The sequence below is a fragment of the Phyllostomus hastatus genome, unplaced genomic scaffold (genome assembly GCF_019186645.2).
Source record: "Phyllostomus hastatus isolate PE091 unplaced genomic scaffold, TTU_PhHast_1.1 phas_scaffold_182, whole genome shotgun sequence".
Classification (NCBI taxonomy): domain Eukaryota; kingdom Metazoa; phylum Chordata; class Mammalia; order Chiroptera; family Phyllostomidae; genus Phyllostomus; species Phyllostomus hastatus.
The window spans coordinates 11,420,680-11,448,079 of NW_025334013.1; the positions used below are offsets into that span (position 1 = coordinate 11,420,680).

The following is a 27,400-nucleotide window of genomic DNA, read 5'->3' on the forward strand; positions in this document are numbered from 1 at the left end:
AAGGAGAGGAGCGCATAGAGACAGGTGAAATGATACTGACCACTGCACGTGCTGCACTAAGAGAAAGGAGAGCAGACAATGCCGCCCCACTGCACGGGAGGGGAAGCCAGCGCTCCCAGCCACTCCGAGATAAGGCTGCGCCCACTGGTGAGCACATTCTGCACGGGACAGCGTGGACCGAAGTCACCCACGTAGAGCTTCCACTCCTCTGGATGGCTCAGAAGTAGCCAGGCCTCAACATATCCAAAAGCAGCCTCAGGGTTTTCTCCCACCCAAACCTAATAATTACACAGAAATAATAGCTAACATCTACTCAGCATTTACTAGGTGCCAGTAATGATGCTATGAAGCATTTTAATTTATGATTTTATTATTTCTCTCCGCCCCCAAGACCAGCCCTCGCTCCTTGCCAAGCCACCAGCACGTCTCACCTGGTCTACCTCAGGCATCTTCTGCTCGACCCACACCTGCCCCAGCCCCTCCCTTCTCCACACCTGGGTCAGGGCAAGCTTTTCAAGACTCAAAACTAACCACCCCCTCACTGCTTACATCTTCAAAGGCTCCTAGGATAAAAACGAAACGAGCAAAGCAAAGCAAAGCAAAACAAAACAAAACAAAGCCTGCACTGCAGCCTAGCAGGAAGGTCCCCACCACTTCTCCATTCTCATTTCCCACCCTGGCCCTTGGCCACATTGTCTCTTTCGGCCCCTCACGTCACTAAGCTCCCTGCCACACATGGGGCTCTGCACGTGCTGTTCCTCTGCCTGCACTGCTGCTCCCTCAGCTCCAGCCTAGCCCTTGCTGACCCCCTATTCTGCCTCCAATGGCAGCAGCCCTCCCTCCGGGAGCCATGGCCATCTGTTTACAGCGCCTGGCTCCTCGAGCTCCAGGAGAGCAAGGGTGATGTACTTCCTGGTCACCTGCTTCACCAGGGGCTGGTGCAGTGTTTAAGCCATGCCCAGGGAAAAACTAGTCATGGAGCAAATCGAGAAGAAAAAGGGGCTGCAAACTGGCTCCTGGCCCCAGGCGTGAACAGCAAGGACGGTGAGAGGCCCCAGGGAGGGGTGGGAAGAGCACCAGATGCGGAGTCAGCGCGTCCAAACTCGGAGGCCCACCGGTGCCTGTTCTTAGGGGCGAACATCAGGCAAAGCACACAAACCCCGGCACCCCCTGGCTGGAACCGGCACCGGACCTACGAGTGCTGCGACTGAACACGCCCCAATTCTGTCCACTTTCACCACACCACCCTCTCTCCCTGGACACCCTAACTGCTCCCATTGTGGCCTCTCGCAGCCCTGCACCTGCACAGCAGCTGGAACAGCCCCTTTCTAATGTAAAATCACACCACTCCCCTGCTTAAAACCCTTCAGGCTTCCTGCTGCCCCGAGAACGGAATCTGGTGCACGAGGTGCAATGTGGCCCTGCCGACCCAGCAGCTCGACGCAGTGCCTCATTCACATGCAGACCCTGCTCTCTAGCCCTCCGCCTCAGGGCCTGGCACCAGCTGCCCCCTCCTCAGATCTCCCTGCGCTGGCTCCGTCTCAGCAGCCCCGTCTCACCTGGAAGGCCCATCAGGGGGACCTTCTCCTCCCCTCAAGTCCTGGCACACGTCCCTGCTTCGTTTCTCCACAGAGCTTCTCACCGGAGAGGCTTGGGTTTGTTTACGATCTGTCTCATCCCAAGGAGGCAGGGACTTTGCGTGGTTCACTATATGGGTGAACATTCGCTGAACCAATGCCTCTTACAGTGTTAATAGCAAACAATTACTGAGCCCCGCCTGGGAACCAGGCAGCCAAAGCAGCGGGAGATGCAGCAACTCATCCCCCAAACAACACGCCTATGATGCCGGCTTGCAGGTGAGGACAGCGAGAAACGGAGGACGAGTGGGCCCGAAACCCAGGCAGCCGGCTCCGACATGGGCGCTGCTGACCAAGGTGCGCTCTGCCTCCTGCTGCTCTGCTGGATTACAGGTGTGCCGCCCACAGCGGACGGGGAGCCCTGGGCAGCACCCGCAAAGGAAGTCCTGGAAAGAAGCTCAGGGACCAAGGAGGGAATCAGGGAAGCCCTGGCGAGGGAAGCTGCATAAAACACAGGCGTGACCGGCGACCCCGCTCGGGGTTTGCCACTCACACCCGAGCTGACCAGGCAGAACGAGGACTGAAGTGCTGGCCCCATGACACACGTCCCCAAAGAGCAGGTCTGTCCTATAAGGTCACCTGTTTCACCCCATGCTAACTACTACACCCTCATTTTAAAAACTCCTCTCCACAGGAAGTGAAGCAAATGACATTTGGAGGGCATTCCATAACTGCTTTTATTTTACAAAATGATATACAATCACTAAGAACCACTATTGTTTTCCACAGGTTACACATTTACACACAATCTTCCTCCAACCCTTGCAACCTTGGGAGGCTCACGTGACCATCCCACCTGACGAGGAGGCTCAGCGATTTGAGGGAACTTGTCCAAGGTCACACAGCAGCGAGGCAGGAAAGCCAGCTAGCTGTCTGCCTGCAAACTTGCACTCTTTACCATAACAGCAAAAGCTTCAATAACGCACTCCAGAAAGTTGCCACAATCTTCTCCAAACGTCTTAAAAGTACTGGTGCCAGGAGTGGAGCTTCGAGGCTGGAAGGCAAGGCAGAGCCACTCTGGGGGAAGGACCATTTGCAGCGCTGTCTCAAGTCCCCCACCGCAGCTTCAAACTCCCTTGGCGGGAAACTGCAGGGCAGCGGGAACCACAGAGAGAGAGAAACTCTCGGTAAAGGGAGGATGAGGGGCTGAGTGGTGAGTTCAACCCGTGGCTTCTCGGAACCTTACCGCCAAGAGGAAGCCGGACTGCAGCCGGAGCAGCCAGGAAGCAGAGGGGGCCCAGAAGGACTGCCAGCCCCGAGCCTCGTGGGCGCCCACGCCTCAGGGCAGACGGAGGCGATGAACGAACGCCTCCCGTCCAGGCGCCTGGGGGAAGGGGAAACAAAGGTGGCCATCTAAAAACCAGGAAGAGCCGACGTTGTGCTGAGTGCATGCTAACGAGAGTGGACGTGGGAACAGAAGCATTCAACAGCAGCAACTGCTAACCAGGGCGCCTGGGATCCCCAGGGTCTCTGAGCATCCATCAGAGACTCGGGGATAGTCTGTTTCCATTTCCATTTTTTAACTCAATAAACAAACTTCATTCTCGAAAAGAGGCCAATCTGAGAGGACTTCTTTGTGCCGCTCAACGGGTCTGCCACGCAGGTAATGGAGTCCAGACAAGCAGGCCGCCCTCGCTGACCATGTCCCAAACCATAACATGGGGACATTATGGTCTGGGATAGTCTTGGACACACATGGTGTAACTGGTCCTGTGACACAGGACAGCTCAGGATCAGCAGAACGCCCACGGCCCGTGGCCGCCTGTCTGCCACGGCCTCCACCACTGGGGTCTGGCTGGCCTGGCCCGTTCACTCACATCATCACTTGCCCGAGCGAGCTCGGGAATTGCACTCCTGCTCCACACAAGTCACGGAGGGGCTATGAGGAGAGAAGAGCCCCAGGGCCGCAATGTGCTGCTCATCTCAAATCCTCCCCAAAAGGGAAGGCAGGCTCAAAAGCCCACGGTCACGTCCAGCACCAGAGGCCACCGCGTGCTCTTTCTAAGTCACGAAGATGTCGCCACCTCTGAGCAAGTTACTCACATGAAAAGACCAATTTCCGGCATTTCACAGGGTTCCTGCATGCAAGGCTCATAATCTTAAGAGGAATCAATAATCTGCTGCTACAGCAAATGAGCTGAAGAGGGGAGAAAAGGCTGTGAGAAATAAACAAATGCAAAAATAATCTCTGAATACTAATAAAATCTCCCAGAAGAGTCAGCGGCAAGTCCCGGGTGGGATCAGGTATTCCACAGGAAAAACAAAACCAAACACCCCCACACAGGATGCGCTTCCAGCGTCACACAGAGACTGGCACGAGGCAGCACCTTTCCAGGGCACCAGCTACGCGTGCCCTCGCGCGGTCACAATCATAAGCAAACGCCTTCGAAGGAGCGCCTCCGTGCCCAGCCCAGCCCGTCTCTAAGTATCGGCCCATCCTACCTACCACAGGACATCCTCAAACCTCGGGTATTTCACTTGGGCTGCCCGCCCCCTTCTACTGGGGAAGGGGGAACAGAGCAGTCTAGTACAAGAACTGCTCAGACCACGGGAATAAAAAAATGCAACCCAAGATCACTAACATTTTACGGAGAGAAGGAATGGGGGTGCTTAGCCTGAAACCCGACTTCAGTGAGAGGCGCTGTTACCCAGGCCATCTTTGTTCCTCTCAGGCACAAGAGGAGTGAGAGGCATAAACAAAGGTCATTAAGCTCACCTTAAGGCACTCTTGAGGACTTTCATCCAGGAAATGCAATAATGACCAGCATTCCACGCTATTACTTAGAGATTAACTCAATGGGTGGGGGGAGGGGTGGCTTAAAGGGTACATTCAACCCCAGAAAAGCAGGAAGTTCCAGCAAAAAAAGACTGTCACTCTATCCAAGTCTCCTTGGAACTAAAGCACAGCAGGAAAATCGGGCAGACCAAGGGGAATTAGAGCCATTCACAAAGGGAGGGGCCTTGGGATTAATGGACTCTTTAATTTGCAAATTTCCTGGGGTTTATGGCTAATTAGGCCCCTTAACGGTGCTGTAATGTGATCACATTTCAGCCGAGTTCACAGAACAGCTGAAGGAAGAAGATGGCACGGAAGGCAGCACCCGGCCCCAGGGACCGCAGACGAGGCCCACAGCGCTTGCTCCCTGCCTTGATCCGCACTAATTAGGCTCCTCTAATTCCCCAAACGAGGCCTCAGAGGGCACCCTGAATCCGCCGTGTGCGCGGACACCACCACTTCCCAGACCTCTCTACGTCGTCAGTACAAGCGCACGCACCCGGCTCACACGTGGGGAGAAATGGCAGTAAGTGAAACTAGCAAACACTTGCGGACAAAAATATGCAACTTTGTTAACCTATGAGTGAAAAATAAGGTACTATTTAAAACCCATTATATTAGAAATTAAGGAAGAAAAACACTCAAGGTTGACAAGGAAGCAAAAGAAGCATGCTTGTGCTGCCAGTGGCATCCTGACAGGCGGGAAACTGAGGGAAAACAGTGCAGTACTCATCCAGGGCGTGCAGTGTCCACACTCAGGCGCAACGATGTCACTCCCAGGAGTCCACCCTAGGAACGCACCCAAACACACAGAGAAGTGCATCAAGGACCACCATCACCGGGACACTGTTTGCAATGCGAAAATTGGAGGTGACCTAGAGATGGAAGATCGATCAAGGAAGCTACTGCTGGGTCTTGTCATCTTCTCTAAGGACCACCGAGAGGCCATTAAGGCATCTTAGTGACGTGAAGAAGTCTTAGGTCATGTAAATTATTCTTACTAGGCTTCACTTTTCAGAGCAGTTTTAGGTTCACAGCAAAACTGACTGGAGGGCACAGAGACCTCCCACACAGCTCCCGCCCCCCCCCACAGCTTCCTCCACGACCATACCCCCGCCAGAGGGGCACCTCGCTGGCAACCAGGGACCTGCCGTGACACCTCGTTCTCACTCACAGCATGGAGGCTGCGTTAGGGTTCACTCCCGGTGACTTTTGATGGGCCTGGCAAATGTGCATGTAGTGACATGTGTGCACCATACAGAACAGTTTCACCACCCTAAAAATTCCGGTGCTCTCTGCCTACTCACCCCTCCCTCTCCCCTAACCTCTGACACCTACTGGTCGTCTTGCTGTCTCCACAGTTTTGCCTTTTCCAGAGTGTCATGGAGTTGGAATCACAAAGTATGTATGTAGCCTTTTCAGATTGGCTCCTTTCACTCAGTACTGCACATTTAACTATAAATTTAAGGTTCCTCTGTGTCTTTTTTTTTTTAAGAGAAAGAGGAAGGGAGAAAGAGAAACATCAATGTGAGAAAGAAATAACGATTGGTTGCCTCCCATACACGCCCAGAGCAGGGATCAAGCCCACAACCTAGGTGTGTGCCCTGACCAGGAATCGAACCAACAACCTTTCAGTTACGGGATGATCTCCAACCAACTGAGCCACACTGACCAGGGAGACAGCTTATTTCTTTTTAGGGCTGAACAACTCTACTGTCTGGGTGTATCACTGGTTGTTTTCTTCATTCACCTACTGAGAAGCATCTCGGTTGATTCCAGGTTTTGGCAATTATGGATAAAGCTGCTGTGAACACCTGTGTTTTGTAAGAGCAGGTGTTTGTGTGGAAGTTTTCACCTCGTCTGGGTCGATACCAAGGAGCGCAACTGCTGGATCACATGGTAAAATACGGTCAGTTTTCAAAGAAACTGTCGCACTGTCTTCCGAAACGGCTGCACCATTCTGCACTCCTGCCCCCCCAGGAGAGAACACCAGTTCCTGCCGCTTCGCGCCCTGTCCAGTATTTGGTGCTGTCAGTGGTGTCTGGATTCTGGTCACTCCAATAGCGTGTAGTGTGGCATCTCATTGTTTGGTCACGTGAATTTTTAAAGAGATAAGTTACAGGTGGCCTATGGCTGTAACTAATTAAAAAAATGCATGTATAAAAGAAATAAAAGGACTTATAAAAAAATGAAAGTTACTAGTGATTTTTCCTTCTATGATCCAAACTTTGCACAATGATTAAGTCAAACCATATGAAACTGACAATGATCAACCATTTTCGCCAACAAAATGGTAATTTCATATGGTTCAACCCTGCAGTTTGACAATTAAAATAAGTTTTAAGTGCTTCAGGTGTTCACAGCATTGTCCTTAACTACACTACCACCCACGCAGTCTTTGATACAAAGAAACATCACACACATGTGGGCAAACAAGCCAATCAGTCTAAAAGCCAGTCACTGGGACTCTGTAACCCAAAAGAGCAGACAGATCCTTCGAAGAGGACGTGAAACAGAAGGCAGGAAAAGCAGCCAATGCAAGTCAGTCCCGGCCCATTTCGAAGCCCGGTTCCGAAAGTGGCAGGCGGGCTCTCCTCCCCCCGCCGTGTGCAGACGCACTTCTCTGTTACATGTTCACACGACACAAAGCCAGGACATACGCCGGACACTGGAGAGATTTTTGTAAGAACGAGTGGTGGAGGAGGTTCTGCCCTTCCTGGACTTTCCCTCTCCCCTCTGCCCACCCTTCAAAAGGCCTCCTTCACCTTCAACCAGGACGCACTTTTCCCAGGCCAGGCTCTCAGAGGATGTCTGCTTCCCTTCCCTGGCCTCAGGACGGGCTCGTTTTACTTAACGAAGTCCCCCGACTCCGTGTGGCCAGAAAATGAGTCTGAAGGACAGAAAAGGCAAAGGGAATAACCATCGTATAGGTGGAACCATTTCTTAAAAAATAAGCACACGCATAGAAAATGTGTATCAAACTCTCTGCAGTATTTCTGGGGGTGGAGTTAAGGAGTGGTTTCACTTTCCAAGTGACATATTTCTATACTAAGTAGAGTAAGTAGTACTTCTGCAGTCAGAAAAACAAGAAGGAAATCACAGTATTTTTAAAAAGAGAGAATAGGAAATCTGCTTTTACTTCTTTTTTAAACTTCCTGCCACTCCTTGCTCAGCTTCCCAGCCCCTACTTCATTGCTTCCACATGGTAGTATTTCTTAACCCCCCCCCACCAAAAAAAGGGGGGAGGGGAAGAAATGCTATGCACTGGGAGACCAGCACAGGCTGGGCACTGTGCTAGGTGCCCCATCCACATCACAGGCCCTTCTGCTCAGCTGAAGTGGGTGCCGCCCTCTCGGATCGGAGACTGAGGCCAGCTGCAGGCAGCCACGGTCTCTAGGAAGGGGTCCACGAAACGACAGAGGGCACGGGCTCTGCAGAACCCTCCCTGGGGAGGGGCACCAGGAGCTGTGTGTAAGTCAGGAATCGTGTTCACGCTAAGACTGGCGTCCCTGTCTCAAGGATGGGAAAGGAAAGCTCCTCATCAAGCAGGATGCAAGCGCCATGAGGGCAGATCTTCTTGTATTCAATGCTGGACCCCGAGCACCCAGCATAGAGGAGGGCCACGGGAGTGTTTCCAGAAGTATTATTGGTGGATACGGGAATGACCCCTCACAGGCTGCCAGAGATGAAATGGCCTGCACACAGCTGCCCAGCCAGTAAGCCAGTGGTAGAGTCAACTTCTGGGCTCCAAATCCTTGGCCTTGCTATGGGTCTCCCTTACCTCGTGGCACATGGAAAGAAGAGAAATGTCTTGGGAACCAAGCACTGCCTCTTTCTGCCTCTCTCTTCCCCGGAGCCCCCAGCAGGAGCGGGAGTTTGCCTGGCCTGAGCTGAGCTCCAGGCTCCAGACAGCTCCAGCGGGAGTGTGCTCCAAGCAGGCCTCGCGAGGAGATGCGTGGGGGAGGCCACGAGTGGGCCAGAGGGGCGGGCCTCCCCCCAGGCACCTGCTCCCCTCTCTCCTGAACACTCACAACCACCGGCCCCTGATGTGAGCGCTCCAGTCTAGTCTATTTAAAAACAGCCAAAACTTGATTGAACTTTTATTTAAAACAAGAGTTTTACATGTTCATGAAACAGCCACCACATAAAGATTTAAGTGAAGATGAGCTAGAATGAGGGCATCTGAACTCTACCGCTGACTGGAAACACAGTAACTACAGGTAAATTACCTAACCTCGCAGAGCCCCCATGTTCTCACCTACAAAACGAAGATAACACCCAGTCTCATTAGAATGAATGGAGATTACATTATCGCATTTAAATGAGGTAACACACTTACATAATGCCTGGTACACTATTCCTGGCACACAGGAGTATCAACAAATGCATGCGACTGCTATCCCAGACAAAAAGTCATTGAAATGGCTGTACAAGAAAGGACTGTGAAAAGCCCACTTTAAAAAAAAGCCCACTTAGTCCAATACCCTCATTATAGACGGGGAAACTGAGGTCTGAGGAGGATAAGTTAGATAACTACTGGACTATCCATTTACCACAATGCCTTATAAATGGTGGGCACACTGAATATGGTATATAAATACTTCATATGAAATAACATATTCACCTCATCTGCTTATGAATCATTTAAAATAGGTCCAGCTTAATGGTGTTACTCCCTGTGACTCTTACCTAGAATAATTTAAGTTAAAGACAACTCCTGAATGGGAGTCAACATTCATCTGGACCTGCACTGTCCAATTCAATAACCACTAGCCACATGTGGTTACTTAAGTTAATCAGCCCTGGCTGGAGTGGCTCAGTGGACTGAGCACCCGCCTGACAACTAAAAGGTTGTTGGTTCGATTCCCAGTCGGGGCACATGCCTGGGTTGCGGGCCAGGTCTCCAGTTGGGGGTGAGGGAGAGAGACAACCACAATGTTTCTCTCCCTCTCTTCCTCCCTCCCTTCCCCTCTCTCTAAAAGGTAAATAAAACATTAAAAAACAAATAAAAAATAAACTTAATTAAAATTAAGTAAAACTAAATCTTCAGTTCCTGATCACACCAGCCACACGTCAAGTGCTGAAGAGCCCCAGGTGGCTATGGCCGCCTGCGAGCACAGACACAGAGCATGCCCATTGCCACGGAAGTTCCGGTGGCCAGAAGAGGAGGCGTCCTTACACAATAGACAATTTCTGTTCTTAAACAGTGGTTCTACTTCCTAAATCCTATTGCCTCTTAATAGCCCTACCGGGGTATAAAAAGAAAAAAACCTCGTTAACCTTCCTTTTTCTGCAAATCTGCATATTCTTATAAAAAAAGTTCAAAGCGGCATTTGGGGGGGTGCTGAGATCTAGAAGAGCAGGGACGGGTCAAGTAAAAAGGGCTTTAATAGAATGTAAGCAAACATGTGACTGGGGCTGCTGTGTTCCCCCACCAGTAAACTGAAGGGTCTTCACAGCAGGCCAGACGCCCCTCACCGGGGCTCACTCACACAGGACGACCATGAAAGACTGGGTGAGCGCCTGTGGCCTTCCGACAAGACGTGACTGGCACACGAGCGAATGCCCTTCACAGTTGTTTCCTGATGCCAGAACTCTTGTGTGGCGCCATCTAAGTCCAGCACAGCCCCACAGTCGCTCCTTCTAATGGTCCGAAGAGCAAGCAGTTCTGGTAGGCAGAACGAGACCCAGAAAGTGAGCCTTCCTGCCACCACGCACCCCCCCCATCGCCTTCTCTGAGGTCCCAGGAGGCTGGCACCCCTCCGGGAGAACCGCTTGGCACCCTCAGCTCTTGGGAGAAAAGGACACGCGACCGTAAGTGACCTGAGTCACTGATGCACACATTCTCAGGCGAGTCTGAACTAGGCAATCGGTACTCTGTCTTGTTTCTGCTCTCATATTGGAACAAGTGCCCTTTTCACAGTCATTTTAGAGCCACATCCTTCACATTTTTTTGTGCTTTTTGTAGACGTCACAGTTTAAAAACGGCCCCGAGCACAGTGCTGCCCGGAGCTCCGAAGCACAAGGTGACAGTGAGGCACCTCACAGGGAAAACACACGTTAGACAAGCTCCGCTCGGACAGGAGTCCCAGTACTGTTGGCCGTGACCTCGACGTTAATGAGTCAACTATACTAAATAAGGTGTCCTCAAACAGAAACACATAAAACAAGGTGTTTAAAAAGTGTTTCACATCGGACCTCATCCATCTTATAGCTGCAAGTTTGTATACCCTTTCACTGACCTCTCCCTGCTTCCTCTACCAGCAGCTCCCGGGAACCATTTTCTACTCTGTTTCCATAAACTTGAACTTTTTTTTTTTAGATTCTACATATAACTGGTAGCCTGCAGTACCTGCCTTTCTCTGTGATGGACCTATCGGATTACATCGGATTGTAAAGATGCTGTGACCAGAGGCTCCCGGGAGCCCTGCCCCACGTCTCCCCGAGGAGCATTGGCTCCGCACCTGCCAGTCGCGTGGCCGTGGCGACACCGCAGCCGTGAGTGCCAGGAATCCATGACACAGACGGGCAGGGAAGCATGCACGGGAAAGTCAGACCCCCCAGCTCGTCCCACAGCGGGGGAAGGGTCAAGCAACTTGTAGGCGAAATATTAAACACATTTAACAAGTTTATGAGGTTTTTATCAAGAAAATGCTTGTGAAATAAGGCTGAATATCAAAATAGCACAGACAATGTGAACTTAATCCCATGAAAAACCTTTCAAAACTGTGCACAAAGACGCTGAAACAATGAAACAAAAAGGTAACAGTAGCGGCTGGCAGGGTAAGATTATGGGTCATTTTTTTTCTTTTTCCTTTTCTAGATTTTTCCAACTTTCCTCTAATGAACATATTACAACAATAGAAAAAACACAATTTAAAAAATAATAATACTATCACCCTGGCTGGCGTAGCTCTGTGGGTTGAGCGCGGGCTGCCAACCAAAGGGTCGCTGGTTCGATTCCCATCAGGGCACATGTCTGGGTTGCAGGCCAGGTCCCCAGTGGGGGCCATGTGAGAGGCAACCACACATCGGTATTTCTTTCCTTCTCTTTCTCCCTCCCTTCCCCTCTCTAACAATAAAGTCTTTAAAATACTACTACTACTACTACTATTGGATTTCAAGGGGATCCCACATGGCAGGGAACAGGGTCAAGAAGCTTCCCAGGGTCCCTGCCATGGGTGCTCATGTCCACCTAGACGGCCCTGTCTGTCCTCCCCCAGGCTGTGGGTTCCTCGAGGCAGGGCCGTCCCTTCATCCAGATCAGAGCCCCAGGTCCAGGCACTCAGCAAACAATCAGGGGGAGCCGGCAGTGCAGGAGCAGCAAACACTCCCGGCAAGACAGCCAACCGCTCCACTGCACAGCTAAAGGCTGCACCGCGGTCGGGTCAGGGCACAGAGACAGTGCCTCAGTGGTCACAGGTAAAACCAGAGGCCCCTTCGTGACACAGGACTTCTGTCACACGGTGGTCCCTGCCTCCCAGCCGAGCCTCGTCGAGCTCTCCCACCTACCTCTTCGTCTCCACCAAGTTTTTGTCGGCTCCCCTGAACACGCCATGCTCTCCTGCATCCCTGGCTTCTGACACACACTGTTCTCTGCCAGTCAGGTCTATTAACCTCTCCACCCCCGTGCTCCTAACAAATGTGTCCTCTCATCCTGGCTCCAACAAAACACGGTTGCCCTGGGTCCCAGCCTTGAAGCCCCTCAGCCAGACACCTTTCCAGTGCACCCGCACACAGGCCCTTGCAGCAATTCCCCCCCGTTCCTCAGGTTTTTCTAACTGTCCCGATCTGTACGGTCTCCTTGTAGAAAGTACCTCTATGCCTACCTAGCCAAAGTGAAGTGCACACCATTGTTAAATGTTTGTTTGTTTCTTTGGATGGTTGGGTGGATGGATGGATGGAGGGATGGATGCGAGGGCAGACCAATGTGAGGGCAGTCAGAGAAAGCTTGGTGAGGGAGAAGGGACAGTCAGGTCCTGGAAGGTACGTGGGATAAAGAGAGAAAGGAGGAAGGCAAGAAGGAAGATGCCACAAGCTGAGGCCCAGCGACAGGGTCGAGCCAGACCCTGGTGGTCCACAAATGAGCACCTTTCACATCAATAGTTACAACTTTATTTCATTTTCAAAAAGAGTTTACTTATTTATTTTTAGAGAGAGGGGAAGAGAGGGAGAAGGAGAGGGAGAGAAACACTGATCAATTGCCTCTCGCATGCCCCAACTGAGGACCTGGCCCACAACCCAAGCATGTGCCCTGACCGGGAATCAAACCGGTGACCTTTAAGTTCGAAGGCTGATGCTCAGTCCACTGAGCCGCACCAGCCAGGGCATAAATGTTTATTTCAACGTGTACTTGGCAATTTATGGCAATTGATATTGGTTTGTATTTATGATAATAACCAAGTTTCCCTCCTAAATAATTTACTTGAAAAAAATAGGCATCATAAAGAAAAGTTAATTAACAGTCTGATATGGAGATGGATGCAGCAAACCCACTAAGGCTAACTGGAGCACAGGACGCTCGTGCAGGAAAGCAAGGAGCTCCCCACTGCAGGCCAGAGCAGGGAGCCGGATTGAGGAAATGAAACTTGCCAGGCAGGGAGGGCACGGTCAGACGAGAGGGCCCTGGAGACGAGCCAGCGAGGCCACGGCTACTAAAGCAGTGAGAGCAAAGTGACTGGGCAGACTGGGTGGACGGAAATAAGTCCGCTTCACCAGATAATCCCATTCCTGGGGACTTATCTCAGGAAAGTATCTCAAAGGGAGGAGGGAAACACACATATGCACACTCACACGCGCACACACACACACAGGTGTGTGCATAGACACGCAGATATCCATCCACTGCAACCAACAGGGAGTAAAGGGCTTACAAACTGTTCACTTATTTAATTCTCACAACCCTGGGAGCTAGGTATTCTAATGTGGACATTTTACAGAGCTATAAGGACTCTGCTTTATTCAACAAACCCTTCCCGCGTTGCTACATAGCCTTCATATTTCACATTTTAAGGGCTACAATACATCCCAGTGTACATTAGTACCATCATTTTTCAACTTCCTGGTGAATATCCACTTTCTCAATGGATATTTGCTACTGCAATTCACCTCTCCTAGGTGCACTGTAACACGACAGGAGCTGCAGACCAAAGGGACCCGGGTTTGAATCCAGACCTGTCCGCACGCAGAACACTGGCTTTCTGGGTCGGCCGACCCCACTGCCGGGAAGCTCTTTCACCAAGTCATGCTGGGAAGTGTGGTCGTTCCGCGCATCACTGGAGAAGCACGTTCGAAGGGGAGTTTTCAAATGCACCTGAGTTTATGCGGCAGATAAGACGCTGGCCTGTGTCAGAGCGTGGATTCCAGACTTTAAAGGGTTAGGCAGAGGACCTTTGTCCCACTTGCCTAGTGATTTACTGTGGGACCTGGACAAGCCACAGGCCGTCTGAGCAGTAAAACTCCACAACAGGACAGAAGTCAGAGGTATAAGGTTTAAAGCCGGAGCAGGTGGCTCTGCAACTTATTAGTAACTTATAGGTCTCTAAATTTATATAATCTATAATTTGCATAAAGTCGCACGGTCCTAAATTCACAAGCTCCCATGCTAGGAGAATTCTGAGAACTAAACACAGCAGCCCCCCTTATCCACAGTTTCACTTTCCACAGCTTCAGTTACCTGCAGTCAACCCCGTTCCAAAAATATTGACTGGAAAATTCCAGAAATAAACAATTCATAAGCTTTAAGTGGCATGCTGTTCTGTTCAGTGGGACGAAATCTCCGACGCCCACTCCATCCGCCTGGACGGGGACCACCTTCCTGCCCAGCATCTCCACACGGCGCATGCTACTCGGCCACTCGTCACTTGGCAGCCAGCTCGGTCACCAGACTGACAGCCATCACAGTGCTTGTGTCCGGGTGACCCTCGCTTCACCGAACAATGCCGCCGCCCACCAAAGCATGAGAGTGGCAATGCTGGCAATTCGGATGCAACAAAGAGAAGCCATAAGTACTTCCTTTAAGTGAACAGGTGTGTACGGGGTGAGGCGAAAGTTGGTTTACAGTTGTTTCCATGGAAAATAATACAATTAATACATAATAATACAAAAATACGCTGTTTCACATACTCATAACTGCAAATCTACTTTTGCACCACCTGTCAGAATACAGAAAAGACACAGTATGAACAGGGTGCCTATGTCCACCAGAGGCCCTGGAGCACGCGCCCGCGCACGGCAGGGACTGCTGCAGGAGGAGGCACGGGGAGTGCCCACCGAAGCTGCAGTGCTGGATGCAGCCCCCTCCTCTCCTTATTCACTCTGAGGGCCCACTGACTGCTTCAGGCGGTGTGGACTCCAGCTGCATTATTCCAGCAGAGACCAGCACCCGAGACCTGGAAATAATGTTTCCTCTCCCTAGAGAATCTTGCCTGTAATAGAATTCAACTCACAGAATTTTATTCGTTAATGCAATGCCTTACGAGGGTGTCAGACGAACAGTCAAGCCTCACGAAGCACTCGGAGAGCATCGAGGAAAGGCCCAATACCACTTCTGTGTCCTGTTCTGCCAATGAGTCACATGACGGGAGGGCCCTTCCTTAGGGACCATGGCAACCAGTTCTTGTCTGTTATCTCAAGAAATACTTCCTCAACAGTCAGTATGTACAAACAGATCCCATGGAATCAAAATAAAAGCAGGGTCCTGGGGAAAATTCCCATGATGCTTTTGTGCACTCTTCACCTGGAATTCAGCAAGCTCAGAAACCATCGCCCATCAACACAGGGAGAAAAACAACAACAACTATACAGCCAGTTTTATCAGAAACAGAGGGCAAGAGAATTCTAGCTATCAGATAAACACCTCTGGAGGAAGTTATTTAAAGGAAGGAATGAGGAAGTCAAAGTGGTTAAGGAAATGTGAAGATTAGACCTATTTCCCAGGAATCCACCTATTGCCAAATAGGATGAAAAGGAATACAGGCTGCCAAGACCTGAGAACAGGGAGATTCTGCCCATCTGTGAGCAGGTGCCGACGCCCGCAGCCTAGCACTCTCAGCTCTCTGAGGTCAAAAACCTCTGGGTGTGGCTCTACCTCCTGGGGCTGGACTAACTAGTTTTCTTCTGGCCATCTAGGTAAGCGGCTAATTACGGCCTCTGCTTCTTTCTGGCTCCAGCTGCAAATGTGACACAGCCAGGCATGGAGTTAAGTTGGTTTCCAGATCAAATGCTAGTATGGCCACTGACAACTACTATCCCCACACTCTGCTCATTATTTCAGAACCCACCTGCATGTACACAGAGGAGAGGAAGCAGGGCAGAGAGGAAAAACGACTCCACAGTACTCAGGGCCCCCAAACTAATTCCAAACCCTGACTATGGGCCAGAAATTACTATGCGGGAATTGGGAGAAGCTGCAAGCTCATTCTTGGTGCATTTTAACACGGCTCCAAGTTGTCAAAGCAAAACTAGGGGCGGCCACTTAACAGTCTATTTTGATCTGCAAAAGTTTCAAAAAACGCTGAAGAACGTTTGTTATGACCACCAACATAAAGCACTTTCTCCTACACATAACGACGGCATCCTTGGACCAGCCTCTGGTGCGGATTAAGGGCTAGATTTTGGAATCAGAAGGACCAGTTCAAAGGCCACCTCTGCCCCTTAATAGTTGTGTGATCTTGCATTTATACAAGACGCCTCTGAACTTCTTAGGCCCCCATTTCCGCGTCTGCAGAACGGCGGCATGACCAAACGGGCTGGCCCAGTGCGAGCAAGCCCCCTGGCGTGACGAACCCTTCAAGCGAATGTGCAGAGCAGCCCGGGAGCAGCCCCTCTGGAAGCCAGAAAGCCAGGGCCTCTCCTCAGTGGGACCGTTGCACCGACTTTTTATATTTATGGTATTCCTCACTACAAGGATATTCTTAGATCCAATCCAGTTTTCTTCCCTGCGGAGTGGCGCTCATTTGCGTGACAATAATCAAATTCCTGTAGATAATAATGAGCCTGTATTAAGTGCCCACGTATGAGGCCTGAGTTACAGCACTTTATTCTTATTTAATCCTCTAAACTCCCCTGTGAAGAGGAGAATCTAGTGTCCATTTCATTAATCAGGAAGCTGAGGATGAGAGAGACGCTGTCTTGTTGTAACTAGTTCAAGCTCACGGTCTGATTCAGACCCAGGCGTCTCCTTCCCTTATATCCCACAGGCTGCCTTCCAACGATTGTTGCTGTTTTTACCATTTCCTTTATCTTGCCTCCTTCTTATACCCTCAAACCTCACCATTCTACATGCCCTGAAATCAAACACATGCCCTTAAAACAAACCATTAAACCCCTGAGGCAGCAAAATCTTGCAGGTCTCTGGCAGTTCACAAAGAGGAGCCTATGACAACTCGCCACCTTCGGAAAATAAGCGTAGGACCTGGGGGGGTGGGGGTGGGGGTTGAGCTGAAGGGCCCCGCTCCCCTCAAAGGTCCTGGGCACCAAATGTAACTGGTGCTCCAGGGCCAGCCACTCATGCCAAGAGAAAGAAAAAAATAAGCCATTTTCCAGAAGAGTGACTTTTATTAAAACCTGGAAAAAAAGCACCATTTCAAACAACTTGTTCTCACAGAGGCAGGTGGACACTCTGCAAGGCCCCTACCCAGCAAGGCTTCCCACGGAGCTATGAGACAAAGTATCCACACAAGGTCCAAACTCACTCCAACACAAAGCCAAGGGAGTTTCCATATTTGAAGTCTCTTTCAACTCTAATAACATGCTAAGAGTCAGTGTCACTGGTAATAACATAGTATTATTGCTAATGTTAACAGTAACAGTTAACATTACCATGTGTCTGGATTTACATGTATCAACTCATATAATCCTCATAAAATCCATCAGATACTTTTATTGACTGTGAGACAGGGAAACTGAGGCAGAGAGTGACGGAAGCTGCCTGCGTCTGCAGGCTTGGCCCTGAACCCAGGCAGTCCGGCTCCAGAACCTGCCCTTCGGTGCCCCCAGACTCTGGAACCAAAACCACCTAGGATCTTTCAGAGGCTCCCAGGACGGCCCGTTGTGTGCCTCTGGGCCGAGTGGCCCATGCCCACCATGCACGGAGCCACCCATGAACACTAGTGCTATTATGACCACTGTTCCATGGAGCCCTGACCCCGCTGCTGCCACGCCTCCCGGCAGCCTTCGCCGCCAGCGTGGCCCCCAACGGACCAAGAGCGTGCTGACCCCGCCACGGAGGCAGACACGGCTCCGCTCCTTCTGTTCTTGTCCTTCCCACCTGAAGTGACACCGACCGACCAGGGGCACACCGTGACTTCCTGAGAAGCCGCATTCGGCTGAGGGCTCAAGTCCGAACGGACACTGCAAGATGGTCTCCCACCAGAACTGCCTGACCCTGGTGTTCAGTCAGTTTTAGGCTGAACTGCTTTTACCGAGGACCTGCTAGACATCCACCCATTCATGCACACATTCCTTCACGCAGTCATTCGACAACCAACAGCCACCAACAAGGGGCTGTCACAACGAGGTGCATGAGGAGGTAGGTGCACGAAGAGCAAGCGTACTGCCCAGAAAGCCAAGGCACACCACTACGGTGGCAGACAGAGACATACCTAACACTTGAAGATTTAGCAGCTTTCTCCCTAATAAGAGACCACAGCTCAGAAAGTTCCCGCTGCTTTCATTTAAACACCCTGAACCAGAAGAAACCCTTCATCTCCTAACCCAAGTCCAGGCTTCGTCGGCCACTGTGGCTGGACCTCCAGGTGACCTCTCTTGACCTCAGTTTCCTTGTCCATAAACTAAGCACCCTGGTGAGGCCATCCACACGAGGCAGGGCAGCAGAGGGAATAAGCATGAGCTTTTGAGTGGGATGGACCTGGGTCCCTAACTAGCTGGGGTCCCTCAGACAAGTCACTGAACCTTTCTGAGCCTCAGTTTCCTAAACTGCACAAAGAGGGAACAGCTTCACAGGATTGGAGTTGGGAGAGTTAGAGACGACGACTGTGAGTACTGGCAGACACACTGGCAGAAGGCAGGCGGTTCCACTGGACTAACAGAAAACCCTGCAGGGACTACTTAGTAACTTAAAGGACGAAGCCTGCCATCTCAGGGCGCCTCTAATGCCGGGTCCACACGTGCACTCCCTAACACCGAGTCACGGGCATCGGAGCTAAGGACAACCAGGGGACCACACCCACCATGGCCCAGAGGGAGTCCAGAAAGGGAGCTGGACTGGAGGAGGATGCACAGGAAGCAAGGACAGCGCACCTCAGAAATTCTCACCAGTGCACAGCACCTCAGTGGCCGAGCTGTGTCAGGGTCTGTGATCCTTGGTGATGGGTCCATAGCCCCAGGGACCACGCAGTGGCCAGGAGGTCACCAGCAAGCTATGCTTAAAAGTGAAGCAGAGAGTGATAAAAACCAAGCCAGAGATGAGACAGGGAAACATTGAAGAGCAGCTCCTTCAGTGGCCACAGGTCCCAAAAGGAGATTTCACCAGGAGTGCGCGGTGGGAAAAGCACCTCCTCTCGGTTTCCCAGCACAAGATCACGTGCCAACAGGCCACCCTCGTGAAGCCAGATACACCCCATCACTTCCAAGCCTCATGGCGGAGAGGCCTTGAGTGGCAACATCAGATGTGGGCAGTGCAGACCCGAACTCCGGTCTACCAATCACAGCTCTGGCTGAGAAGGAAGAGGGCATTCAGAATCACAAGGCGATGCTCGATTCCAACTGGAAGCTGCTCACGACTCACATACCCCAGAAGAAGGGTATGTGCAAAAGCACCTTTTCATATTTGGATTCTTTTTAGTGAAAGATATCTCATTTGGCAAATGTAATAAGTCCTCTGTCTTAAGTCTTCTTATGGAAAACTCAGAGACGCTAAGTCCAAGTAATGCTAAACAACAATGGTTTGGGGTCAGATCCTAACTCAGAAGGGCCGTGTTAAGTGCTAAAAGAGGGAGCTTCACAGAGCAGTAGGAACAGTGTGAGCTCAGGTTCTGGGCCAGTCGTAACGACTGCTTGTCCTCTGCAGTGTGGTGAGAACTGTTCAGTCACAAAACACTGGGCTGGAAGCCCTGAAGACTGCAGCCTCGGGCAGGGGGCTCCTCCTCTTCGGGAGGTCTCGGCAGGACAAGGGGCCACCGCTTGCCTTCAAGGTTGGCTGGGAGGTTACATGAGACACCACCTATCAACCACCTGTATGAATAAAATGACCATACAACACCCCACACTCCTACCGTGCTTACAGACGGGTAGGCACGGTTTACACTTTCCACACCAATCCTCACTATCACCCCTACAGGGCAAGTGGATGGTGACCACCAGGGCTGCTGCCTTGGACTACGGGACTGGACAGCTATGGGACAGTGATCACAACAGAAAGGTGTAGGCGAGGGCTCCTTTTCACAGGTTTCCAGGGACGTGGGGGGGGGGGGGGTGCCCGGGAAAGGGAAAGACGAGCAGGCCCCCAAGCCTGCTTGTGTGGTGGGCTTCCGCCGCCCTGTTTCTGCACTCACACCCACGTCGCTCTGAATCTCCTATTTACCTGCTTCCAGCCTCCTCCTGCATTTAACTTCCGGCCTCACGCCCAATGGGCCTGTCGGACTGCTGGGAGCGCGTCCGTGAGTGAGCGACCTAAGGGAAATGACACTAGAGGCAGAAGAGCCTGGTGTGCAGAGCACGAGCTCCCAGCAAGGACTCGGCGGCCCCGCCGGTGTAACGAGGGTGGCTTTGGGTATTGGAAAGGGGCCAGTTAAAAAGAGCTCCCGTCACTCGTCCCAGCCAGTGTGGCTCAGTGGGGTGGGCACCGTCCCGCAAACCGAAAGGTCCCTGATTTGATTCCCGGTCAGGGCACATGCCTGGGGTGTAGGCCAGGCCCCCAGCTGGGGGTGTGTGAGAGGCAAAGTAAGTTTTTAAAAATCTTTAAAAAAAAATGAAAACTTTTTTTTTAAAAAGAGCTCCTGTCACTATTAGTCACCAGGCTGCACCTCCACCCTGCAGCTCTGGGCTCTATCCCCTCAGCAGACTGGGTGACTTGGGTGCCTGTGTGCCCACAGCCCATTGCCTGCACACGGGCAGAAGCCGGCACCATGGCAGACACAGACCGGCAGGAGCGGGGGGGATCCCTGGGCTACCGGGACTGAAATCCCCAGTCAGTTGTTCACAGGATATCAGGGCTCTGCAGACACCGCCATCTAGGATTTAAACTACCAGAAACAGTTGTCGGGTCAATGATAAACCGTCCTATCCTATCAGAATGCCTTCGATGGGGAGCCCTGGGGACAAACGCATCACCGCTCGGCCCCAGAGGTGGTAAATCACAAATCCCACTCTGCCGTCCTCTCTTCCTCAACCGGTCCTTCCTTCCCAGGCCTGGGATGGTCACAGCTTCACAGCCGGTGCCTGCGAATCTTCTTGGACCTCCTGCACACCCCAGCCAGATGACTCTTCCTAAAACACTGCTCCTCTGCCAGCCTCCTCAAATTTCCACCTGCCCTGTCAAAGATTTAACTGACTCCACACTGTCTCAGATGAAACGCAAAGTCCTTAGCTTGGCAACTCAGGCACTCCGCAACGCGCTCCCCAGACTGAGGCGCCCACCCTCACTCCGGCTCCCCCATGGCTGGTCCCCAGACTCACAAGGCTGACTGTCCCCAGACCTCTGCTTTTCTTCCAGGCCCCTGCCTGGAATGGCCTCCGCCTGAGTGCCCGGGCAAGGTCTCCCAGGCTTCGCCCCAAGGTGGGCTGCAGGGGGCTGCAGGGCTTCCCGGAGGGGACGAAATGCAAGCCAAGCCGGCAGGGATGGCGGACGGGGCCTTGTTAAGTCTCTTCTATTACCCCCTCCTTCCTGCTACACTGGACTTCTCGGTCGCAGCTTGCCTCCCCTCCCCTTCTGGACGAGAGGGTAGGGATTGGGGCGCCTGTTTGTGTTCCTTACTGTGTGGAAAGCAGAATAAGGCAAAAAACAGTCACAGCTACCACTCACTGTGCGCTGAGCACGAGATTAAATACATCACCCATTTCACATCTTTCTCTGGGTATCCTGTAAAATGTTACCCTCAAGAAACAGAGGCTGCGGAAGATGGGGATCCTCACTCAGGTCACATGCTGAGTGCCAGAGACGGAACCCCAACCCAAATCTGCCAAGCACGTGGTCTGTGGGGCAGGCAACAAAGAAAACGCAGCACCTCTCCACTCGACACTCATTCCCTCACTGCTTACCAAGCGCCAGGAGGCCAGTACAAGGTGTGGGGCAGTGAGGGGACTCAGACAAGGCCCCTGTTCTCACAGAGCTCCCACGTCATGACGCTCTTCTTCCAAGCCTGGGGGCTCCGCCGGGCACCGACGTGGCATCGGACCTCAGACCCAGCATCGGACTAGGGCAATCGGTCGTGTCCAGGGCACAGGGGGCTCCCCCTTCTGTGGCGAAGCAGAGCCTTGGGCTCTGCTACGGAAGGTCTTCGTTCAAGGCACGGCCCAAAGGCACGCACACTTCAAGTAAGCCTTCAGCAGGCAGCTGGGAGTGAACGGAAGCGGTCCAGCTCTGGAGTCAAAAAGCCCAGTTCCTCCACCACGGAGTTGCTACAGAGGGACTAACCACACACCCCTTTGAACCTCACCTATAAAATGGTGATGATGGTAATAACAACAGTACTCACATAACTATGTGCCAGATGTTGTTTGAAGCACTTGACATGCACTATTATTTCATGTAATCCCCACAAAGGCCTTGTCAGGAGGTACTGTTATTATCCTGAGAAGTCAGTCTGGCTCCTGAACCCTAACATCCGAAATTGCGCTGCTGCCCCCTGAAGACTGAACCCTCCCGGGCAGGCCGCTGCAGGGGGAATCACTAGGCCAAAGCTCCTAGTTTGGTCTCCACCCCTTTACGCTGCAACATTAAGCAGTGAAAGCTTGAGTTGGGAAATGGCATTGCTCTGGCCAGCAGCCCTAATACAGGTGATCTTGCAATTGCATCCTTTGGGCTTCCGCACCCGACCCTCACTGGGGGGATGGGCTGCAAGGAGAAAGGGGACAGAATCCTGTGCCTAGGTCCCACTGCTCGCCATTTCTGAGAAACAGAGTGAGTGTCCAGACAGGTGTCGGGTGGGCCCAGATCTGAGTCCAGGGCCTGCCACTCATACTGGTCGCTCAAGCTTCAGGTCCCTTGTAAGTAAAACGGAGGGTGAGGTAAAACCTAAGTCACGTTTCTGGATCACAACCGACCCTCAACCAATGGCGGCTACCCAGGTTAGAAGGGCCGGACCTCCATGGCACAAGGTCACGTTCCTGGTTGGGGGAGCTCCTGGTCCGCAGAAGAACAGGTGACGTGCAGGGATCACTCCCACTGGTGATGGCGGAGACGAGGGCAGGCACACTCCAGCAGGCCTGGAGTGAAGCCTGGCGTGAGCCCCAACGTTCTCTTAAGCCTCCGGCCACGTCTCATGCAAATGCTCTTGCACTTACTTCAAACAAGGCGCGTCCTCCCTAAACACCAGGCAGATTAAACAGGCCTCTCCCCACCCCCAGCAGTGCAAGCCTGAGGGCTCGGACCCTCGCCCGTCGCGCTCGCCCGTCTCTCTCGTCAGCGGGTCCTCTGCACAGAGAGCCGCACGGAGAAAGCAGTTAACACACATACAGTGGAGTCAGTTATCCTGTGGCTTTGGGTACCTCCCAACGCACTTCTGTGTTTGCCTAGCCTGCACCTGCCTGCCAGCAAGCATTCCTCACCTGAGCGACAGGAGTCTCAACGGTCGGTGTACCTCCCTGGCCATTTCTGTGCGTCAGTCATCTGTCCTCTCCCCCGCGGAATATAAAAGAAAACACAGGACTTCCGAATTGTAAACAGGATCATCTGCTTACGAATCTATGATTTATCATCTCCTTAATCTCAGGCTATCAATCCTATCAATCACTGCCTGCTTCTTCAAGTATCCCACCAGAGAGAGAGAGAGGCTGGCAGGATTTAAATGAGTAAGGCTATACAAATGCAAGGGGTCTGAGCTGAGCCACGTCCCTCCCCCACACCAGGAAACGAGCCAACACACATTAGTGCAAACTATACACATTAGTGCGAACTATATCGTTTCACCTTGTAACAGTGCGACAGGCATCACCGCTCAGCGCCTGCCAGGCAAAACTGTGTTCACTGGACAGCCAACTCACAAGGGGCCCTCCCCTTCCCTCCGCTGTGACAGCCCCCCCACCACCGCCAGAATCATAATGCTAAGTTAGAATAATAATTCCTATTTTAGAACCTAGAGCTATGTAAGGAAAAAATGCTTTCAACTGTAAAGCACTTACAGACAGTAGTGAGACTATTACCTGCTGAAGGAACTCATATAAATTCCACTTGCCTATGCATTCTTAAACTGATGCCAACAAAAATCATGGAATTTACTCCTAAGTCCAATGCATTCTAGATTCTCCAACTGCTCTTTCCCTCCATGCATAGCCGAGATCTAGCTGTTTTCTCCACCGTCAAACCTACTGAAAATGAAAACCACAGGGCTCTGAATTCACGTGCCTATGCTGCAACCCCACACCACCGCTTGGCTTCACCCCAGCTGTCCACACAGTTTGGGACTCCGAGTATTCAGGTAGGGGATAAATGACAACAAGCAGACATTACTTATCAACCCAAGGGACACTAAGAACAAGTTACTTAGAGAACGAGTATGAACTCCAAGAGGCTAAGTTCAAGGACAGACACACCCCAAAAGAGAGCACTCTAGGCCATTTCCTCCAAGTGCTAGGTGCTCTTCTAGGCCCCACAGATACAGCCATGGGGGGGGGGGGGAGACAAAAATCCCTACCCTCAGAGAGCTCCCATTCTGGTCCAGGCTAAATAGGATCAAATCACCATGACCACTACTTCACAATTAAATGTCTCCTGCGCAAAGGACCCAGTACACAACCCATAGTCAATAAATGTTCCAGTGCTTCCCGAAATACCTTGGTTGGTAGAGTGGAGGAAAGTAAAGGCCACTCCTCCCTTGCCTTCTATGAGTACCTGGTTATTAGGTTATCTAAACAGTGTCCTTTATATCGTCCCACACTTAAGCAGCCTGAGACAATGGGAAGGAGAAAGTTCGGAGCCTGCCAGGCATGATTCCACTGACTGAGCAATACCTTAAGTTATTCAATCCCCTGAGTCTCAGCTTCTTCACCTGTGAAATGGGGACAGCATTTCCTCGAAGGGCTCTCTATGGATTAAATGAGCTCCTACAGGTGAAGCTCACAGCCCCTCTGATAATGGCAGCCCTTTTCCTCCGCCCCTTCCATAGTCCTTTCAGATTGTCCAAATAAGACCCAGCACAGGCCTCCTGAAAAGCCTCCTGGACCATTTAAGGGCCTTTTTCCCATCATGTTTGGAGAATCAGGTACCCAGGGGCAAGGCAAGACACCCCCTCCCCCGGCCCCCAGACCAGGCCTCATTCACGCCCACCTGGCAACCCCACCCACTCTCTCTCTCCTGCTTTTGCCCTAAGAACACCCAGGGCCACATTTACAAAACCTCACTGCACTCTTTAAGTCCTCACCCAAATATGTTCAGAAGTGTCTTTCCCCACCCAGGCCTAGGGCTGGGCCACCCCCACCCCTGCCCTCTGCAGTCAGTTCTCAGCCAATGAAAAGTCCAACAGTCTGAAAAATGGCATAGGTCACGTTTTTGATTAACACACAGGAAGGCATCAAGAAAAAGCTTGGATGGTCTGAATTAGTCACCCCAGTTCAGCAACACCCCTTAATTAAACAAGGAACCAAGATCTTCCAAACCCTTTGGGGCCCGAAGTCCACGTGCAAGTATCTGCCAGGGCTGGGTGGGAGAGGGTGGAAGCCAGGGGAGCTGTCAGTCCATCTCCAAAGGTTCCTTGGCCACGTGAGACAGAAGTCTTCTGGCCCTTCCAACCTAGGTGCTGGGTCTGCTCTGCAGAGAGTTCCAAAGCGGACTGGAGGACATGCTTACAGTGCTGGCCTATGTGAGATCTCACCTCGGAGCCCCCGGATAGCACCTGCTTTCATTACCAAAACAAACACCACGACTGGAGCTAGCCTCTCCCTCTTGAGTCTGGCTCACCTGATCCAAGATACCTCCATAATCAGCAGTTCCAGCCCTCACGAGCTGACAATTCAGGGGGAAAGGGAGGCTGCGTCTGCTGGGGTACATCGTGTCCAGGCCGCATGCTGGCCTGAGGGCCAGCTGGTTCCCCCAAGGGCTGCGGCCTCACAAGGGCGATTGTGCGTTCATCCCTGTCCTGTGGGCTCTCCCCCCCCCCCCCGCCCCCAACCCTCATCCCTCCGCTTTCACTCAGGCCCGGCCGCCGGCAGAACGCTCTGCAAGCACCGCGCACGGGGCACAGGGAACCGAGGCGCCAGCTGCAGAAGGGCCCGCAGATCGTAGTGCTACCTTCCGGGCACAGATGCCCACCCTTCCCTCGCTCGCTCCCTGACGGCCTCCCAGACGCGGCAACCCATAAACCTGAAACGGCATAACCGCAGGACCACTGGTTACCACCCCGGGACGGAAAGCTGCCTTCGCTTCCCAGAGACGGCAACGGTTCGCCCTGGGTAGAGTGGACCACTTGGGTTGAGGGCAGAACTGGGAGCACGATCTGGAGAGCGAGTCAAGTCCAGGGCAGAAGGGGGCCGGCGCAGGCTTCTCTTAAGGGTGATGAGGAGTCCAGGGGAGGCGATGGGGGGTGGGGGTGGTGACGTCCAGGTGGAGGCAAGGGCGGAGAAGAAGGTTCAGACTTAGGACCAGAGAGGGAAGAGAAAATTCAGGCTGAAACCATGCAGGAAGGGAAACAAATCTAGGCTGAGGCCACTGCAAGGGGGTGGTGAAGTGGGCGGGGGTCCGAACTGAGGCCACGGAGAAGGGCGACCGAGGCCTAGTCCTGGCCATGGGAGGGAGAAACGACGGCCTAGCCTGGGCCGTAGGGACGAGGAAAGGGAACGTAGTCCCGGCCACAGAGAGGAGGGAGACCACGGCTGGGTCACCGGAGCGGGTGCCTGACCCACAGGTCCGGGGGGGGCTAGCCTGGGCCATAGAGGAGACTAGCCAGGACCCCCAGGTGGACAGTGGAGCTCCAGCCTGAGCCAAGGGCGGGGACTGGGAGAGGGAGGCAGGGTCTCTGCCCACCCAAGCCGCCGGCGGCCCCTCCTGAGCCTTCACGGAGAGTGTCTACCTGAGATCCGGAACCCCGCCCCTCCCCCACCCGGGGGAACCCACCCTTCACTGGCCGCGAGTCGGCGGAAGGAGGGGAGCATGAGCTCCAGCGGGGGTCCCGGGGGCTGGGGGAGGGTGACGTCGGGCTTTTACCATGGTGGCGGCGTCGGCGGCGGTCCCGGTCCCGGCGTCTGTGGCTCTCCCCCCAGCAGCAGGGCCCGGCGCTTCCACTTCCCCGGGTGCCCAGGAGTGAACATCCGGGTCAGCGCCCCCCTCCCCCAGCGCCGGGCCGCCGCCACCTTCCTTCCCCGCCCCGGCCGGCCCGGGCCCGCCCCCCACGCAGCCGGCTCTCCGCCAATGAGCGCGCAGGGCCGCGGCGATCGCCAAGTATGGAGCGCGGCGCTGGGGGGAGGAGCGCGGATCAGGGAAGTGAGGGGTGGGTCCTGCGGGCGGGACCGGGCGCGGCGGCTGGCCGGGTGGGCGGGCTGGGGGTCTGGTCCCAGTGCGGCTGCACATCCCGCACCGAGGCTGACTTCGGGGGCGGGGGCTGTTGTTCGCACCCAGACGCACCCATCCACTCTGGGGCTGCAGAAGAAGGTGGCTGGAACCGTGACCGCCAGCTTCCCGGGCGGGGACGCGGAAGGCACTGGACTGGGAGGGGTCAGTCCCTCCCCGCCGCACCCGGTGCACGCTCTCTCGCGCCCGGCGGACCCGGAACTGCTGCGGGCCGAGCCCAGCCCGGCGAGAGCGTAATGAGCGAACCAGCGCTGCCGCTTGCTACCTGCGGGACCTGAAGCAAGCCGCTGCATCTGAGCCCTATCT

General features: G+C 53.0%; 1 protein-coding gene across 2 annotated transcripts in view; it reads right to left on the reverse strand.

The window, feature by feature from the left end:
- The window catches only part of CAPZB (capping actin protein of muscle Z-line subunit beta), a 121,462-nt gene extending 94,572 nt beyond the window's left edge, over window positions 1-26,890 (reverse strand). Inside the window, exon 1 of one of the 2 annotated variants that reach the window (XM_045859639.1) lies at window positions 26,732-26,890. In XM_045859639.1, coding sequence (XP_045715595.1) covers window positions 26,732-26,734 — 3 coding nt within the window. In that variant the 5' untranslated portion in view covers window positions 26,735-26,890. The remainder of the gene's footprint in view (window positions 1-26,731) is intronic. The other variant, XM_045859641.1, reaches the window with a different exon arrangement.
- Window positions 26,891-27,400: the final 510 nt, after the last annotated feature.